The 18,321-nt window shown below is 46.4% G+C and overlaps 1 protein-coding gene across 3 annotated transcripts in view; it reads left to right on the forward strand.

The window, feature by feature from the left end:
* The window catches only part of ADCY1 (adenylate cyclase 1), a 45,017-nt gene extending 42,344 nt beyond the window's left edge, over positions 1-2,673 (forward strand). For all 3 annotated transcript variants that reach the window (XM_076069606.1, XM_032964047.2, XM_032964055.2), the window contains one exon: positions 480-2,673. In XM_076069606.1, the coding sequence (XP_075925721.1) occupies positions 480-821 (342 nt within the window). In that variant the 3' untranslated portion in view covers positions 822-2,673. The remainder of the gene's footprint in view (positions 1-479) is intronic.
* The last annotated feature ends 15,648 nt before the right edge of the window (positions 2,674-18,321 follow it).

An 18,321-nucleotide genomic window follows, 5' to 3' on the forward strand; every position in this document is an offset into this window, starting at 1 on the left:
TATGATTATCATAGGCTAAACAATGAACTTAAAATTCATCTTAGTTTGTAATGTAATTTTGAATGAGAGAAAAATCACATTCTAATACATGAATATAGGTTTTTTCCGGATTAAGATGCTCCAGAGTAGTAAGGTGGACCCTGAACTTGTGCCCGTTGTCAATAATCTTATACAATTCTAGTCAAACTAAAATCTACCAAGTTATTTGATGCATCCGCAACTTTTGCATTAAATTAGAAGAAAACGTCCATTTCTGTAAATAACAGAATATGGTACTCATGATAAGTATGTCCGACCAAAACTACAGTATACCAGATGATTTAAGGCATAAACTTTGCTTATTTTATATTTATATATTTTTAAAGTTTAATTCTTATATTTTCTTAGTCACTGCCTGAACCGCATGGTGCAAGCTGCGAAATGTAAAAAAAATACTTTGACTCATGCAATTTGTGTACAATCATTGCATTTGATAACAGGTGAGTGAGGATGTGTACAAGATCCTAAAGCAGAGCAACTACGAGTTCACCTGCCGTGGAAAAGTCACCGTGAAGGGCAAAGGGGAGATGCTCACATACTTTCTGGAGGGCAAGCAGGGCCTGGAGAGCTGCCCGGCTGAGGGAAGGCTCGCCCGTGCCTCGTTTCAGGAACGCAGGATGTATCCAATCAGCAGAGTGGCTCTCAAATATGTTGCGGGCTGGGACTCTGGAACCTCTTCAGACGTTGTAGTCGGCGGCGACAGATTCTCACTGAGGGCGATCGCCAACGCAACGGTCCCCAGTTTCTCTGCTGTGCCTGCCGTGGCCGAGATGTCCGTCTGACTGGTCCATTTGGAACTTGTACGCGTGTTGCTGATGGGGGTTGTAAAAGCTAGAAAACAACTGCACCACTTTTAGCCTCCTCATTGACACTGCCAAATAATCGTTACATTTAAAGTATTATCGAGGCAGTATGTGTGTCTGAAGGGTTCACCACGTGTAAAACTAATGTCTGCTGCGTTATCTGTAGACCATATGCTTGTAACTGCGACCTGACCATACAATTGCCACGTTAAATGTCCACACTCTTGACAACTGTGAAAGCTTCAGCTGGAGAGCAGATCTCGTCACAGCGCCCATTAGCCATTCTACAACCAACCTCTGGGTAGTAAAAGTCCTGTCTGCTCTGACATATAATCATAGTTCATGTCAAAGGAAACGTTCTATCCATTTAACTTTCAAGCTCAGTTCATTGGTGTTGCTTCCCTGAACACTACCAACTCACATGTTGCAACCAAAGCAACTGTCATCATACAAATGTCATTCTGTACATTATTGCACACTGTACAGTATTATGGCTGTAATATTCAACCTTCAAATGACCAAAATACTGTCATGTTTTTTTTTGTTAACTCCTTTTGGTAGCTTGTGTTAACACTTGTCACTGGTATCAATCATTGTCACTCACACTTGCCATATATTTGCCTCCAATTATTGTCCCTATTTGACTGCCTTTCAGTTAAAAAAATATACTGCCAAATGTTTTTATGATAAACTAAAGTGCTTCAACACTGATATGCCTCTTGTAGTATTGCAGACATTTTCAGTGACGTATGTAGGAATTTTTCTAATGCTAAAAACTTTTGAAAGACCAAAAAAGACAGAGACTGTAGTAGGAAATATAATCGAGTGTTAACATAAATTTCAGTAGGGCAAAATTATTAGCATTACAAAAGTAAGTTTGTTTCACTATGATTCCAAGTAAATGCTGGTTCTATGAGGGGAATTTGCCATCTTTTAACATTTTAAAATCAATTTTCCAGTGTGCCACATTACTATTTAGTCATTTGTTGCTTTTTAACACAAATTAAACATGGAATGCTTTCCACACTATATAAATCTTCTGATTTATCTAATTATGTTTTTGGGCTTGTTTTGTTGGTGTGTTTGAAGCATCAGGGATTGTGTTGAATGCAAACATTTATTTTAACTTTTTTTTATCTGATCTTGTGATAAGCAGTCTTATTTTGTGGGTAAAGTTTCACAGTGTTTACTATTTGTGGCACATCATAGAGTAAAACTAACTTCTTTGGTTTACTATACAAACAAGTTAATACCTAACCTCATAGTGACAGGCATGACGCATGCATTAACTGTATATTAAACGTGTACGTTTTGCACAAACGTGTTCAACGGCATGGCTTATAGCATGGCATCACCTCTGCACAGTGTATCGTAACATTTTTTTCATGCATGTTGGAGCATGCTGCATTTTTGTCAAAAATGAGCAGTGTGTGTCTCCAGTTTATTATCTGGAGTATTCACTTTATAATGTATTGTATATTCTGTAAGTGGATGTAATAGAAATTTGATACAGCAATATTTTATGAATTGTTAAATTTAAAAATAAGAAAAGAAAACTGAAAAAAAGTATTTTGTGATTTGAAATTTTTGAGTGGCCAGATTTTTTTACGAAAATCGTTCTTAAAAAAATGAACTGTCAACATTACAAATACAGGTGAATTTGTTTCCATTTTATTTGCTGAAAGAAGCACAAGTGAAAATGGTTTAGATGTAGTAAACCCGTTGTCTGTCCCTCTAGTGATGTGTCAGCCCTGGGTGGATGTTGACTTGTTTAATGCGAATACATGCCTGAGCATGGTACTGAAATTAAAGATCCATTTTTATGTTGCTATTCTTCTTGTTCTGTAAATTTTCTTGTCTTTTCACAAATCCACTGCATACAGTTAAAACAACTAAAGTAAGATACGTATTTTTACAACATTACATACTGTAACAAACTTGATTTGAAGCTTTCGTGACTGCAGGAATTGCTCTTTGGTTCTTTCGGTAAAGTCACGTAGAAATAAATAAATTAAATAATAGAATACGACGTTTCGATTGCAACACAAGCAACCGTCATCAGAACGAAATTTGAGCGAGACAAAACACAGACACGGAGACAGACACAAGCAGAGAGAGACACAGAGACAACATAGACACACAGAGACCCAATGCCTCTGTGTCGAGGCCTTCAAAAGAGAGAGGGGGGGGGCAGAGAGAGAGAGGTGGGTCTGCTGGAGCAGAGAAATTAGCATGTCAATGAAAGACTGGTACATTTTAGAGTTTTGTTTTCTCAAACTGCCTATTTCTCTCTCTAAAATTTACCAGGCTCTCATAGGTCCATTCGCTCTTTCTCTCCCTCGATCGCTTTGGGGTGGATTTCGACACAACTCTCTCTAAAATGTACCAGTCTTGTTGGGTCTTTCAGTGACATGCTGATTACTATACTCTTTGGTTCTTTTGGTAAAGTCACGTAGTTAGAAATAAAATAAATCACGACGTTTCGATCGCAACACAAGCGACCTTCGTCAGGTGGCACCGATACACCAGGACAACCGCTGACAGGAGAAAGAGCTGCTGACAACAAGAGTTTATAAAGGGTTGTGGTGGGCCCAACCCAAGGGTAAGTGGGCGGAGCTAGAGAAGGAAGCAAGGGGGGGAGGGTGAGAGAGGGGGTGGGCGCAGGTGATCGGTGTAAGGCAGAGAGAAGCTGTGCCTGTTGAAGGCAGAGAAGCTGTGCCTGTGGAAGGCAGAGAAGCTGTGCCTGTGGAAGGCAGAGAAGCTGTGCCTGTGGAAGGCAGAGAAGCTGTGCCTGTGGGGCCAATGTGAGAAATTAGCATGTAAATGTATCGGTGCCACCTGATGAAGGTCGCTTGTGTTGCCATCGAAATGTCGTGATTTGTTTTATTTTATTTCTAACTACGCGACTTTACCGAAAGAACCAAAGAGTATGGATTCCTGCAGTCATGAAAGCTTCAAATCACACTAATTGCTCTGCTCCAGCAGCTGCTCCAGCAGACCCACCTCCCTCTCTGCTCCCCCTCTCTCTCTTTTGAAGGCCTCAACACAGAGGCATTGGGTTTCTGTGTGTCTATGTTGTGTCTCTCTCTGTGTGTCTCTGTGTTGTCTCTCTCTGCTTGTGTGTCTATCTGCGTGTCTCCGTGTCTGTGTTTGTCTCTCTCTCAAATTTAGTTCTACCTGATGACGGTTGCATGTGTTGCAATTGAAACGTCGTATTCTATTATTTAAGTTATTTTCTTTCTACGTGACTTTACCGAAAGAACCAAAGAGCAATTACATACTGTAGTTTTTGTATGTAATGGATTTACTAAAAAGTATGTACATTTCACACGCAAAAAAATGGAAGACCAAAAAGTTATGCTTGTTCTTTCCTGCTTGTACTTTAAACTGCACTGAATTACTTTTAAAATAATATTTTGCAGCCCTTTCTCAATCCACTGATGTTTTGCATGGGGTTATTGCATCTTTATCACAAGTGGAGATTTTAGAGGATTTAATTACTTATCTGTGTAGTCAAATGTGATGGTGACTTAAGACAAAGAGAACCACAGTGCACTTCTTAAGGAACTGCTGGTGGTTTTTGTATATGCACAGAGGCTGTGTGCTTCTTCATATTGTGTTATTTGAAACTCCAGTATGTCGGAAGTACCGGTTATGATGGGCCTCAAACTAACTTTGGAAGAGTTGAGAGGTCCAATTTTATTGCTCAGAGATGGATTTTTGAGTAGTAATATCTGTGTTACTTATGTCCCAGATATGTCATTTAACAAAACCACAATATAATTTGCTCTTCACCTTTGAATCAAGGCTTATGTGGAAGATGCTAAGAATTTCATGGGATAACAATAAGCAACTTGGATATTAAAAATATAATTTGGCAAGAAATAATTGTAATCCTGTACATTGGGATGGGTTTAGAAATTGTGTCGGATGGAAAAGGTCAGGTTATCAAGGTCAGGTTATCAAGACAGGCAGATGAATGATGCATATATATTTCCAACTATGGGGATAACCTGAAGCAAGATGGACCTGTAGTCGCATCAGCTATTGCTATATATTCATTTTCCAAGAGTAGCATATCACAATATTCTTTTTTTTGCAGCCAAGGTGTCCACTGATAACGTTACCATATATTAATATATTAATATCAGACTTCAACCAATATTTTCGTTTAATGCATCTAGTTTCTTAAGCATCATGATCAATATACTAATATCAGAAGGGACGTCATGCAAGGATATATGCTCTCACCAAAGTTATTCACAGCAATATTAAATTCATTTTTAGAAATAGCGGACTGGAGATTTAAAGGCATACACATAAATGGAAAATATATTTACCATTTCAGACATACTGATGCCGTAATAATAACCATTTGCAATAAATTGCAGGAAATTATTGATTTTAGGATTCAAGGTAAAATGCCTAAAACTAGTCATGTAAAATTATTTCTCTAAGCAAATTAAAATACAGTATTGGTTGGAGGGGCACAACTATGAAACACGTTACAATATATACTTATGGCAAGTATTGATGGCTGGCCAGGATTATTATGATAAAAATAAGAGTTGAACGAGAGCAGGTTACAATGTTTTTGGAAAACCGATAATGAGATTGATAATGAAATTCAACGTATAAATTTGCTTAAAGAAGAGAGAACGTTGTACAAAGTACAGGTAATACATATTACATGCTCTGCTTTATGGATCAGAAACACGGTTGCTGATTTTAAAAAATACATGGAACAATAGCTGAAAAGTGCACGGAGAGCGATGGACAGCTGCATGATTAGAATTAGACTAAGAGATAACTGGGAACACATGGATCAACGAACAATTAAAATGAAAATTAGTGACGTGTTGACTGTTGAAAAGTAAGTTGGTGGGCTTGATCAGGATACTTGGCGAAAAGAGATGATGGTTGAAACTTATTATGGAATGGCAGCCATAGAAGAGAACACTCAAGACCAGGCGAAGTCTGTGACCATGAATCGATGTCATCAGGTCATGTGCATTTATGTGCTATGAAGAAGGGCCATTGCCCAAAGTGTAACCTTTTAAAGTATATATATATGTTATTTTAAGGCAATGTTATTGACGAATGTATTGGAGTTTTTTTTTGTCAAATGTATAGGAACTACTATGATGATGAGGGATGGCTTTGACTTGGAAAGGTCTTCATCTAGCTGTGGATAGATCATGGCTGATGATGAAAACGTATGGAGAAAAACACTGAAAAATATGCAAACATTTCACGTATATTGGATCTTTATTATGTTTGCATTATTTTGACATTATATGGCTTACTAAAAATACATAAAGTAGATACACCCCTTCGTCCCATCGTCTCTACTATCAACTCTCCCACCTACAAACTGGCTCGTTTTTTGTCTGAAATCCTGCGTCCTTTCACTGGAAAAAACACCTCTGCGGTACAAAATTCTACTCACCTGGTATCGACAATCAAGGGTATTTCCCTGTCCCCAGACGACATGCTTGTTAGTTTTGATGTAGTTTCCTTATTCACCAAAGTTCCTGTACCTGACACCATCGCAATCATTGAAGACTTGGTTCATCAAGGACTAAACACTGAGGTACCCCCCCTGGTGAGACACTGCTTAACCAATACATACTTCACTTGGAATGGAACTTTCTACAAACAAACTGAGGGCACCCCAATTGGCTCCCCCCTATCTCCGGTTATAGCTAACATTTTAATGGAGAAATTTGAGACTGACGCCATCCAGACTGCCACTCTGCGCCCAACCTTATGGAAGAGGTACGTGGATGACACTTTTGTCATCTGGCCACATGGCCGGCCTGCTCTAGACCAATTCTTCGACCACATCAATTCCATACACCCAGCCAGCAGATTTACCATGGAAGTCGAAAAAGATGGCAAGCTACCTTTTTTGGATGTCCTAATAAAAAAGAGACCTGATGGTTCAATGAGCCACTCTGTCTACAGGAAAGCTACCAATACGGATGCTTATCTCAAACCGGATTCCCACCACCATCCATCACAGAAGAATTATCTCATCAAGACTCTGTACCATAGAGCCCAATGCATATCCGACCAGGAACACAGGCAGTGAACTCAAGCACGTACACCAAGCTCTTAAGGCTAATGGTTACTCCGACTATACAATCCGCAAAGCTATCACTCAAACCATGAAGAAGGACCCTCTTGAGGAGCCTTTCAAAACCATCACTTTACCCTACATTGCGGGGATCACAAAAAAGATCTCCAAAATCTTGAATAAACACAAGATCCAGGTCCGTTTCAACACATTACATAAAATCCGTGATCTGGTTCCGTCTGTGAAAGATGTGATTCCGGACATACAGTACCCTGGTGTCTACAAACTAAGTTGCCTCTGTGGTAGTAGTTACATTGGAGAAACCAAACGACATGTCTCGGACCGCATTCGTGAACACAAAGCAGACCTTAAACACTATAGGACCAACACCTCGGCCGTGGCAGATCACTGTTATAATTCAGTAGGCTCACATGCAAGCCATCGGGCTACCATGAGAGATTCGTTCATGAGGCTATCCACATATACAAACACAGACAATTTCAACCGAGAAGATGGATTCTGGCTTAGCAATCATTGGAAGGATTTTATAAACCATTCCGGGTCTTAATTGATAGCATACATTAATTTTTTCGTCTCCCCTATCCTCTTTTCCGAACATAGATGGACTCGTCCTTATAACAAACTGCCAAATCGCTGTCCGTGGTGCTAACGTTTATAAATAAATAAATACAAACCGCCACTTCTTTCAAATGTTTCTTGCCGTTGGTTTTCACACCTGATGATGACTGTTTGTGTTACAGTCGAAACGTCGTGAGAATTGTATTGTTTTATATATATTTTATTATTTTATTGTTTCCCTTCAACGTGACTTTACCGAAAGAACCAAGAATATGTAGCCTGGTTATTAAGTTTGGTGAATGTACTGAAGCGCTCTGCTGTCCCTGGCACAGGGGACGTTCTCGAAGATGGAGGTGGCAGGCATTGACTCATTAGTCTTAGAAAGACTGTTGGGGCTGGCGAAAGAATTGAACGTCACCCTACCTGCCTCGGAGGAGGATGATCCGTTATCCCTTGTGATCTCCCGACGTATACAGACTCACCTTGGGTTGAAGAGACCAACGGGGCTGGTGGCGTGCACTGCACCTGCGCGCAGGCGCGAAGAGTCACTCCAGTTTGTGCTGCTGTCGACGGCGGAGGAGGGCGGAGACGTGATGTGGAGCGGCAAGGAAGACGCGACCGTCCTCAAGTAGCCTTCCCTCGTCCGGACCCCAGCCGTGTCAACTGCTACAATTGCAGGCTGCTGGGACACGTTGCCTTGGGGTGCCGCTCTGCACATCGAGGACGCTTCGGGCTTCGATCACGCCGCCCTCCAGTACGCCTTGCGCATTGAGCAACCATCGGGCCAGCTCTCATGCTGGCTAGAAATCCTGCAGGATTACTTGTTCCGGGTGTCTTATCATAAGGGGCCGTGGCACGCTAATGCTGATGCGCTGTCGCGGCTTCCCCCGGACAGCGCCTGCACGTGTCTTTCGGGCTCGGTCCACTGGAAATCGCCGGACATGAGTGTGTATCCCCCCATCATCGCGTTGGCATCGACATCTTCCACGAAGGAGCCCAGCGCTCCCATGGCACGTGACGCTGCCCTAGGGCTGAACAACTCTGAATGGGGGCGCCTCCAGGCAGAGGACACTTCCCTATTGAAAATACGGCGTCATGTTGGGGAGTTGAGTGATGGCTCAGGCCGACGCAGGATAGCTCCCGTCATTCAAAAGGGGGGCTTGTTGATGTATTGGGATGGCGGGTTGCAACGCTATCGCATTATTGCGCCTACGTGCCTTAGGGGCAGGCTGATTGTGGCCATCCATGAGCGGCTAATGCATTTGGGGGTTCATAAGACACTGGCCACCCTTAGGCTTGATTATTTTTGGCCCGGTATGGCGGATGACATTAAAAACGTCTTGAAGGGTTGTGTGCAGTGTACTCGTCGCAAGCCGCCGCCTGTGAAGTGCTGCCCGCCCTTACAGTCCATTAAAGTGTCCCGCATCAACGAGCTTATGGCTCTAGACATATTGGGACCCTTCCCTACTACGGCCCGGGGAAATAAATACTTACTTGTGGGCGTTGAATACTTTTCCCGCTGGCCCATGGCTTGGCCGCTTCCAAATCAATCGGCTGCCGGTATCACTGATGTATTTTTGCATGGGTACGTGCTAGATAAAGAACCCCCGGAGCGCCTCCTCACTGATCAGGGGAAACATTTTTTGGCTAAACTACTGAAGGAGGTGTGCGACCTTTTGGGGACAGAAAAGGTTCGCACATCACCCTATCATCCCCAAACGGATGGGATGGTAGAGCAGCTCAATAGGACTCTGACCTCGATGTTGAGTCAGCAGGTCGATGAGTTACAGAAATATTGGGATTTGTGCACCCCTGGGGTGCTTGCAGCCTACAGAATGACTCCGCATGTTTCCACTGGCTACTCGCCGTTCTTTTTGATGTATGGGCGGGAACCAAACCCCACCCCCCCCCCCCCCCCCCAATTGATGTCCAGCTTAAAACGGCTCCTGAGAAGCCGAAGGTTACCATCTCTGAACCTATGCTGTTTATCCTCCAATGGGTTTCGGAGGCGCGCGAGGCCTTTAGAGAAAATTCCGCCGCCCGGCAATTGGCCAACAAGCAGTTGAGAGGTCGTCGTGAATCGGGAAAACAGTGGGCCCCGGGAGACAAGGCTTGGCTGCACTGTCCACAAGTGCCTATCGGCACACCCCCCAAGCTGTATGGGCCCTGGCAGGGTCCGGTCAAAGGGGTACAGGCCAACCGGCCTCAGTGTGTTAAATCCACAGGAATTGGTTCGTACATCCATCGCGACTTAAGCCGTTTGTTCATCCCCGTCACATCCCCTCATCTCCAATTCCCGAGGGCCGAGTGTCGGGTGTACCGGGCGAGCTGGGGGGTGCGCCTGTGGAGGTTCATGCATGCTTTTTGTGTAGTTAATTCATCATTCACATTTTTTCTTTTTTTTCTTCTCTTCTCTCCTTATGTGTAAATATGTTGCTCGCGTAATTTATTGTCGGTCGCTGGTTATTTATTAACGTTCTATTTGTTGAGAGGCACACATTCATTGGTTAAATATGGTAGCAGAGCCTTCTCGAGGGTTCAAGAAGGTGGGCGTGGCCTGGGTGTGGCCAACCACGCTGAGGCGCATATAAGCGGGCTCCCCACGCAAAGGGGGGCTGTTCGTGTCCGGGATGAAGATGCCTCATGAAGACTGAAGACAGAAGCCTCAAGTCGTCGTGGCCAAGGAGAAGCCCTCCTGGCTTGGCAACGTTGAGTCGTACCCGAGTGTTCGAGTGTTAGCGAGATTAGGACGGTGGTCACCACCTTATATATGTAGTGGTCGACTTGACGCGGACAACTTTCTTGTTTTCTCCGACACCACTTTTATTACAACTCTTCACATTGTCTGTGACTCCATCATTCCGCTTAACGGTAGCTCGGTCACCATTTTCCGCCCGTCTCCCTCACTCCGCTTCCTCCCCTATCCCTCACTGTCCCTCTGCGTCGTCCCTGTCTCTCTTCGTCACTCGCTGTTTCTGTCTCTCTCCGTCGCTCGATGTCTCTGTCTCTCTCCGTCGCTCGCTGTCTCTGTCTCCCGCTGTATCTCTGTCTCTCTCCTGCTATCTCTGTCTCTCTCTGTTTCTGTCCCACGCTGTACCTCTGTCTCTCTCCCGCTGTCTCTGTCTCTCTCTCACGCTGTATCTCTGTCTCTCTCCCGCTGTCTCTGTCTCTCTTTGTCCCACTCCGTTTCTGCCTGTCTCTGCTTGCCTCTGCCTGTCTCTGCTTGTCTCTGGTCGTCTGTGCTCGTCTCTGCTTCTCTCTGCTCTACTGCTAGCCTGTTCTGTCTCCTATGTCTTCGCTCCGGTTCTGCCCAACCTGCTTCGTTCCAGTCCCAGCGACAACTCAACTCGTTCTGAGTAATGAGTAATAAGTCAACTCGTTCTTCCCGTCTCCCGAATATATCCCCGTTCTCATTACCAACCAATTAATTAGGCCACGTGCCACCAACGCCCCGCATCCCCCTGCACCTGTGTAGTGTTGTAAAGAAGAGTAAACTTCTTAGGAGGCACACTCTGTTTATTGTAACTGTTCCTTACACAATCCTTAACACACACTGAGGGATATTCGGTCCCCTCCCCCAATACCCTAGGGAGGTACAGCCTCCTAGTTTGGCGGGACTCGCACCTCTGCCGCTAACCTCCTAGCTTGGCGGGACTTGCACGTCTACCGCTAACCTCCTTGATACCTAAGGAGGTACAGCCTCCGGACTTGGTGGGACTTACACGTCTACCGCTATCCTAGCCTAGAGTCCTTCGGCTTGGACCTAGGGGAGGCTATCTGACCCACCGCTGGCCCGGTGGGTCCTGACCACTGGGTATGCCTTAGCCCTCAAAAGGGCTGGAAGGCTGGTCCAGGGTCTTGGCTAGTCTTCAGCCCAGTCTTCGGTCTTCGTGTAGGGAGAGAACTCCCCGAGCTCTGTTGGGTCACCCTTCTTATACTCGTTCGTGGCCAGGTATAACCAATCACACATTCCCATGTCGAACTGGCTGATTGGTTCCTCCTAAACTGTGGCTACGATCCACTTCACCTCGTCTGACCCCAACCGTTATGTACCCCGAGGTAACGCTGCACTGCCCCCTTGATACCTGGTGGCAATGCAGGTTACCGAACAGTGCGTGGTTAACACCTCTACACCTGTTACTTGCCCCCTCTATTCCCAGACATTCTGGCGCCACTCCGCCCTTGACAACAACCCCATCCAATCACAGCCATACATCGGTCTCCAGCTTAATTGGCCCGTCATTACTGCACAGTTTCCCGCCGCCACACCTGGCCGGCCCGACGTAACTCCACTGTCCATAACTCGTGCGTCTTTACCATTCCCCCCTGTATGCGCATGTTAATCCACTACATCACCCCCCCCACCCCCCCGTGATGAAAGAATTAGCCGTCCCGGCTACAACAACAATCCGACACCTGAACAGTGGTGAGCAACAATAACATCACACAATAATCAACAACAATGGCGTCGCTTAACGACGTGTGTACAGCAGCCGTATAAGGCGCGTTGTCAATGGAAAGTCCTTCCTCGGGGGTCGGGTTCCAGCGGCCGGTCCATCACCCCTGAATGGATCAACACGGGACAAGGGCGGGGAACGCTCCCTCGTTAACACGGGGCTGCGTCCTGTCCTCGATGCGTGCCCCTCCTCGTCACAGCGATCATCAGCTGGTGTGATCGCATCCCGCTCCTGTGCATCCCGGGCCGCTTCCCGAGGTTGCGGCTGGCCAACCGGCCTACGGCCAGAGAATCTGCCAGAAAGCCTCCTCCGATTTAGTAGTGGCGGTCCTGCAGGCACACGGGAGGCAGACTGCTGAGACGCGTTCACATGCGACCGTACCACAGGTTCGTCGGACACATCCAACAGAGGCCGCTTTGGGATGGGAGATGACGCGTCGTAGGGAGGTACACATTTCTTAAGGCGCGACGGGTGAACATGCCATATGCGGCGACCAAAGCGAATCCGTACACTCTGGTCCCGACGAGTTTCCACAATCTCGACGGCCCTGCCAGGGTCGATGGAACTTTGGAGACGTGCCCACTAGCACCATGGGGCAGTGCAGCCAAGCCCTGTCCCCCACACGCCAGGGCTCCCGAGGAGACTGTGTGCCATGCAACCGTTCGTTGGCGGCATGCCGTCTCGCGGTGTTACCCAACGAGGCCTCCCTAGCCTCCTTCAGACGGTCCAATGCCACCTACATGGGAGCAGGTACTGCCGACGACTTCCCTTGCGCCTGCACGCCCAATCTGACCAGGGCCGGGGCCTCCGGCTCCCGACCGTACATTAAGTAGAAGGGCGAGTACCCCGTCGATGCATGCCTTGATCGGTGAGCAAGTGCTCTGGGGCACCTTTATCAAGGACGTATCCTTGCAGGAAAGCTTCAGTGATTGACCCCGCAGATTGGTCCACCAGTGGCCATGCCATAGGCCAGCAAGTGAGGTACTCAACGCCCACGAGCAAGTATTTGTGCCCCCTTGGGGTGACGGGAAACGGACTCAATATGTCTAGGGCAACAATTTTGTTGACACGGGAAATCCATATCGATTGCAATGGTACACGATAGGGTTGCGCCGGCGCTTTCCACCGTGCGCATTCGTGGCAGAACTTAATAAATCGTTGTATATCATTATGCATGCCTGGCCAGTAAAATTCCTTTTCTAGATTTGAAACTTTCGTGACTGCAAGGATCCATACTCTTTGGTTCTATTCGGTAAAGTCACGTAGGTAAAAAAATAAAACAACAAAAATAACGACGTTTCGGCCACAACACAAGCGGCCTTCATCAGGTGAAGGGACCAGACTGTCTCGAAGACTGCGCTGGAGTGAAACAGAGGCAAGCTCAGACCACGGCCTTTAAGCTGTGTAAGAGGGATTAAGGTGAAGGAACAAAACTGTCGGGATGACAGAGCTCCAATGAACACTGGGTGAGAGAAGTGAGGCACCCCGACAAAGGAGTTTACACATCAAACAGGAGAATTTAGCATTGAAACAGCCGAGGGTCCAGCTTATGGCTGGTCACAGAAATAGCTATGTTAAAGTCAAAGCCTACACATCCACAGAGGCGCCTAGTACATGGACGCCAAAGGAGCCACGCTACCCAACTATCATACAGCTACCCAACTATCATACAGCAAACTGATGTGAAAAAACTAAGTCGAAATAACATCAATATAATAAATGTACTCAATATATTCTTCAATAAGCTGAGCTATTAACAGCAACTGGGTATACACTTCGATGGTGTGAAAAGGGAATTTTAAGAGCTGTGAAAGTTTGGGGTACCACTATTTGAAAAAATATACTGTACCTTTGAAAATTAATTTAATGTTTGGTTCGATTTAGAACATCTTTCCAATGGTTACTTAATTTGAAACCATCTTCTCGGTTGAAATTGTGTCTGTGTTTATAAATCTGAATGGCCTCGTGAACAAATCTCTGATGAAAACCCATGCGTTTGCAAAGAACCTTGGTATCGGAGAAAATTATATCGTGATCACCCACAGCATTGTAACAGTGATCAGCTACGGCAGAATAATTCGTTCTGCCGTATTTCAAATCTGATTTGTGCTCGCGAATTCGGTCAGAGACATGTCGCTTCGTCTCCCCGATATAGCAATGACCGCAGGTACAACTCAATTTGTAAACGCCAGGGTACTGTTAGTCAGGAATGACATCCTTCATGGATGGGATCAGATCACGAAATTTGTGTACTGTATTGAACTGGACCTGGATCTTGTGTTTGTTTAGAATTTTGGAAATCTTTTTAGTAACGCCTGCTATATATGGTAGTGTGATGGTTTTGACCGGAGTATCAAGTGGTTGTTTCTGTATGGAGGGAGAAACAGCTTGGCGGATGGTACGGTCAGAGTATCCATTCCTTTTGAGGGCCAGGTGTACATGTTTTAATTCACTGGTCAGGTGGTGTTGGTTCGAAATGCAATGAGCCCTATGGTATAAAGTTTGATGAGAGAATTATTTTGAGCTGGGTGGTGGCGGGAATTAGGTTTCAAGTAGGAATCCGTGTGGGTTGGTTTCCTGTAGACAGAATGCCCCAATGAGCCATCAGGTCTCCTCTCAAACAGAACATCCAAGAATGGTAGCTTGCCATCTTTCTCCACTTGCATGGTGAATTTGATGGCGGGATGTCTGGAATTGATGTGGTGTAAAAAAAGGTTCAGAGCTGGGAGGCCATGTGGCCAAATGACGAAAGTGTCATCCACATATCTCTTCCACAGGGAAGGTCTGAGGGTGGAAGTCTGGATGGCGTCCGATTCAAATTTCTCCATGAAAACATTGGCTATCACTGGTGACAAGGGGGAACCCATGGGAGTACCCTCATTTTCCTTGTAGAAGGAACCGTTCCAAGTAAAGTAGGTGTTGGTGAGGCAGTGCCTGACCAGCGTAGGTACCTCAGGGTTTAGTCCATGTTGTACCAAATTCTCAATTATTTCAATGATATCAGGTACCGGGACCTTGGTGAACAAGGAGACCACATCGAAGCTGACAAGGATATCGTCAGGGGACAGTACAACGTCTTTGACCATAGAGACCAATTGGGCTGAGTTAAGTACTACTGAGGAGGTCTTGCCAGTGAAAGGCAGCAAGGTATCCGACAGAAAACGTGCTAGCTTATAGGTAGGGGAGTTGATCGTGGATACGATGGGTCGTAGTGTTGTGCCTTCTTTATTAATCTTTGGAAGACCATAGAATCTAGGGGGTCTTGCAGCAGAAGGTTTTAGGGAAGGACGTTTAGTTGATTCGATTAGGGAGGTCGAACAAGTGATGATCTTGTTGGTTTTTATAGTTAGGCTATTAATAGGGTCATTTTTAATTTTTGAGTAACTACCATCATTGAGTAGGTCCTGAATTTTATTGTTGTATCAATTTGTATCCATAATTACAGTGGCATTGCCCTTGTCGGCTGAGAAGATGACTATATCATGTCTCTCTTTTAATTTCGCGAGTTCAGAGCATTCATCTTTGCTGATGTTGCTGATGGGTTTCTTAGCATTCTTAAGAATAGTAGCTATTTCAGCTCTCGCGACGTCTGCTTGGATGTGTCCTATACCTTTGAGGGCTACATTGACCTGAGAAATGATTTCATCTATCGGTATATGTTTTGGGGTCACAGCAAAATTTAGTCCTTTAGCCAATACTGTTTTCAGATTGTCCGAAATCGGGGTGCTACTCTGATAACAATTTTGTTAACGTCTAGTTTTGTGATCTGTGGAACCGGGTTTTTCTTTGATAGGTGGTTGAATTTAGCGATTAGGTTAGCTTTGCATTTGATTGAAAGTGAATCGGCAGAAGAAGCAGTCATGTTGTCTACGTGGTTCCAATCAGAAGGTAAAACTCCTTCCCGAAGGTCAGCGCGTTTTTTTTTTCACCGAAATGCATCAGTTTCTCGTGTGTATTGTAAATGAGCAACAACACAGATATTTTGCAGTTCGACGTCCCAGGACACGAGGAGACCGTCGACAAGCTGAAGGAAGGGGCGATCCGCCAATCCCCTCGAACGAGAGGCCCGAAGCCTCATTCTGGCCAGGGAGGAATCCTCCACCTGTAGGCGCTTCCAATGGGCCAGCGTCAACCCCAATATGCCGGACCTCTCAGCGGAAACCCCCTCCGCTGTGACCATAGCCGGAACGTCCTGCAGCGATGGACTGCAACGCAGTGAGCCCTCTGCACACCGACACGAGCCTGTCGGCTGCGGCAACCATGATAAAGCGTCGGCGTTGACATGACGCGTTCCCTTTTTATGTTGGATCTTAAAGGAATACCCTTGCAGGATTTCGAGCCAACGGGCCATCTGGCCCGAAGGCTGGTCAACCCGCAAGGAGTATTGTGGCCCTGCGTGGTCAGTACGGACCAAAAATTCACTGCCATACAAGTACGGTCGGTACAGCAGAACAAAGTGCACGATGGCCAGCAGCTCCCTGCGCGTCACGCAATATTTTTGCTCAGCCGGAGACAACACGCGGCTACCGTACGCCACAACTCTCTCAACACCGTAGATATTTTGCGACAAGATGGCGCCTATGCCAGTGTCACTGGCATTTGTGTCAAGGATAAACATTTTCGTGAAATCCGGATATCCAAGCGGCGGTGCGTCCGCCAAAGCGCCCCGAAGTGTCTCAAATGAACACTGTTCCTCGTCACCCCAGAGAAACTTCTTACCCGTACCGGTCAAGGTGTGCAGCAGCCTTGCAATTGTGGCAAAATCTTTAATGAATCGGCGGTAATATGACGCGAAACCCACGAAGCTACGCACTTCCGACACCGTTTTTGGCACTGGCCACGTGCGTACGCAGCTCGTTTTGTCCGGATCGGTGGCGACTCCTGATGCGCTAACAACGTGACCCAAGTATTTAACGGACGTCCTCAGCAAATGGCACTTTTGGGGCTTAAATTTTAAGTTAGCGTGCCGCACTCGGCCAAACACGGCACGCAACCGCTGCAAATGTTCGTCAAATCTTTACTGAAAACAATGACGTCGTCAAGGTATATCAAGCACAACTCCCACTGCAATCCGGACAACACGAGTTCCATCAGGCATTGGAAGGTGGCCGGCGTGGAATGGAGCACCATCGGGAGCACGTTAAAATGGAACAATCCCTGTGGTGTTCGGAAGGCAGTTTTTGGCTTAGACTCCTCGTCCTCCCGCCCCGCAAACACCTGGTCGACCAGGTCCGCCGGGGGAGCAGCACCTTCTTGCCCAGACGCAGGAATCACGTCCACGTCGTTGCTGTCGTCGGACGAGTCTGTCGGCACGTTCTTTCGCTTAGCCGATTTCTTTGACATGTCGGCATGGTACCTGTTGTATATGTCGCTAATATATCCAACATACCGTAGTCACTCCTGACACCAAATGTAGTGGTCGACTTGACGCGGACAACTTTCTTGTTTTCTCCGACACCACTTTTATTACAACTCTTCACATTATGTCTGTGACTGTCATTCCGCTTAGCCGCAGCTCGCTCGCCGCGCTCCGCCCGTCTCGCTCACTCCGCTTCCTCCCCTATCCCTCACTGTCTCTCTGCGTCGTCCCTGTCTCTCTTCGTCACTCGCTGTCTCTGTCTCTCTCCGTCGCTCGATGTCTCTGTCTCTCTTCGTCGCTCGATGTCTCTGTCTCTCTCCATCGCTCGATGTCTCTGTCTCCCGCTGTATCTGTCTCTCTCCCGCTATCTCTGTCCCTCTCTGTCTCTGTCTCACGCTGTATCTCTGTCTCTCTCCCGCTGTCTCTGTCTCTCTGTCTCGGTCCCACTCCATCTCTGCCTGTCTCTGCCTGTCTCTGCTTGTCTCTGCTTGTCTCTGTCTCTCTCTGCTTGTCTCTGCTTGTCTCTGCTCTACTGCTAGCTTGTTCTGTCTCCTATGTCTTCACTCCGGTTCTCCCCGACCTGCTTCGTTCCATTCCCAGCGACAACTCAACTCGTTCTTCCCATCTCCCGAATATATCCCCGTTCTCATTACCAACCAATTAATTTGGCCACGTGCCACCGACGCCCCGCGTCCCCCCCGCACCTGTTACTTGAACCCCTCTATTCCCAGACATCCCGGCGCCACCTCGCCCTTGACAACAACCCCGGCCAATCACAGCCGTATATCGCTTACCAACTTAATTGGCCCGTCATTACCGCACAGTTTCCCGCCGCCACACCTGGCCGGCCCGACGTAACCCCACTGTCCATAACTCGCGCGTCTTTACCATTCCCCCCTGTATGCGCGTGTTAATCCACTACATATATAGTGTGTGTTACAGTTGTATTGCAGTTGTGTTAATAGTGTTGCCTCCATACGCGTGTGTGCGCCTCTGTCGAACCAT

The sequence above is a fragment of the Petromyzon marinus genome, chromosome 2 (genome assembly GCF_048934315.1).
Source record: "Petromyzon marinus isolate PM22_M1 ecotype Great Lakes invasive population chromosome 2, UKy_Petmar_22M1.pri1.0, whole genome shotgun sequence".
Classification (NCBI taxonomy): Eukaryota; Metazoa; Chordata; class Hyperoartia; order Petromyzontiformes; family Petromyzontidae; genus Petromyzon; species Petromyzon marinus.